This window comes from Neopelma chrysocephalum, unplaced genomic scaffold (assembly GCF_003984885.1).
Source record: "Neopelma chrysocephalum unplaced genomic scaffold, ASM398488v2 Primary Assembly neopelma1_134, whole genome shotgun sequence".
In the NCBI taxonomy this organism is placed as follows: Eukaryota; Metazoa; Chordata; class Aves; order Passeriformes; family Pipridae; genus Neopelma; species Neopelma chrysocephalum.
In genome coordinates, this window is record NW_020897796.1 from 5911 (window position 1) to 7929 (window position 2019).

Sequence of the window (2019 nt, forward strand, 5' to 3'; positions counted from 1 at the left end):
GCCTCCCTCCCTTCAGAACCAGAGCTGTCACCACACAGAGCAACCCCTGCCCTGATCAGAGGGGATGTTTAGACCCTAAATGCCCTAAAGCTGATCCTAAAGCACAGCTCAGGGCAGAGCTGCAGCTCCGAGGTGACCCCAAAGGTTGGATTTACCTGTTCAGCTTCCACATAAATGAGTGGGAATCCCATTTGTTTGGTCCACGTGTTCATCACAGCAGCAATGGGTTTGCCACTGGCTTTTTCCAGGCTTTCCCAGAGATCCTCTGCAGGAGAAAAGTCTGACTCAGGACTCCCAGAGTCTGGGGGTGTCCAGATTTATTTATATTTATAAGGAGGGTGGGCTCTTACTCCAGTTTGTCTTTATGCTTTGGGTTGTCTTTTCATTGAATTGTAACAGAGGAGAGGCAAGAAAAAGGAAATAGTTTAAACCACTCATGGGGGAGAGAGGGGAGGAACAGCTTCTTTACAGCAATCCATACACACTGTGAAAAAATCCCTTAAAAATAACATTAAAATATTCAAATAGTGCCATCTTTCCCTTTAGTTTTTTTATAGATTATGTCAAAATTGCTGAGCAAACAGCACAGGCTGCCAGAGCTTGATGTTCCACTTCCACATTTCTGCCTGACACACAAAAAGGTTTAAGCAAAGAACGTGCTGAGGGAACGTTGGACCAGACTTTGCCCTGTTTAATCACACACACGATCAATAACTGCAAAGGGAAGCTTGCAAAAGGCTCACTTGGCAAAGCAAAGGCTCTGTTTCTAAATTCCATGACTGTGCAAATGTGGCAAAGGGTAAAATCAGCCCTTTCACAGCACCTCAGCCACTCGTTCCCCAGGCAGAAAATCCCTGAGGGTGCTGAATCCTGACTGTGCAGGGGCACGAAACTGGAAACCAGCCAGTTGTTTCCTGGGATTTCAGCTCTCTCAGGTGGAAAAAAGGCTGTTTAAGGATTCATCCCTTCAGTGCTGAATCCCTTTTTTCCCCCCAAGCCCACAGTGACCCCCCCAGTTACCTGTGGCAGCGTTTTTCTGCTGGAACTTGGTCAGGTACAAATTCATGCCTTTCCGGAAATCCTGGGAACACACAGTGGGATATGTCAGGGCACCTCCCTCCCTGCCACACTTACCCCCAGGAATCAGCCAGGGAGGATTCCAATCAGTGCTACAATTCCTGCTGTATTCCCCATTATCCCATTTTTCCCGGGTTAATCCAAACAGAGCCCGGATAAACTGGGAGAATTTTTCAAAACATGGAATACTCAGATTCAAATTTTTTTTTTTTTTTAAAACCAGTGTTTTTAACTGCAAAAAAAAAGATCTGAAACCCCCAAAAAAAGATCTTTTGCAGCCCAATCTCTTCACCTCATCCCCGATGTAGTCGTGCAGCATCCGGATCACGGAGGCTCCCTTGCTGTAGGAAATGGCATCAAATATTTCATCCACCTCGGAGGGATGGCCCACACTGACCTGGGGGAGACAGGAGAGAGCTCCCATGAGAGGGATTTCAGCTGCCAAAATGCTGAATTTTGCTTGTTGGAGCGTTTGGGAGGTGACTTTTCTCCCAAAGAAGGTACGGGCACACCCAGCACTGGGTTGTCTCAGTGGATCTCTAATTAAACTTCCTCAGGTAGGGCTGGGTTTAGAAGTTAAACACACTTTAAGTTAGGTTTTGGTGTCAAATCTAATAGATTTGGGGTTGTTTTGGTGTTAAATCTAATAGATTTGGGGTTCTTCCTTCAATCCTTTGGTTCGACACTTGTCCCAAAGTGATAAAATCAGGGGAAATTGTTCAACCCGGGGACAGTGAACACAACACAGGGAGTAAATCACTCTCCAATGACCTGCTGCACAAAGCAAGGTCATTTCCCAACATTTATTCCATCAAACACTTCTTGTGCCATCAGAACACTCCATCTCTGGGAATTACAAGGGAGTTTTCTTTGTGCAGTAGAGGAAAGTAGAGGGAAGGAGAGGAAAGTAAAGGAGAGGAAAGTAAAGGAGAGGAAAGTAAA

General features: G+C 45.7%; 1 protein-coding gene across 1 annotated transcript in view; it reads right to left on the minus strand.

Moving 5' to 3' along the window:
- Nucleotides 1–2019, minus strand: part of LOC113975151 (puromycin-sensitive aminopeptidase) — a 32684-nt gene that overhangs the window by 5115 nt on the left and 25550 nt on the right. The window contains exons 11-14 of the mRNA XM_027698891.1: nt 1370–1474; nt 1021–1081; nt 156–265; nt 1–46 (exon numbers count right to left, since the gene is read on the minus strand). The exon at nt 1–46 is cut by the window's left edge and continues 173 nt beyond it. Coding sequence (XP_027554692.1) covers nt 1–46; nt 156–265; nt 1021–1081; nt 1370–1474 — 322 coding nt within the window. The remainder of the gene's footprint in view (nt 47–155; nt 266–1020; nt 1082–1369; nt 1475–2019) is intronic.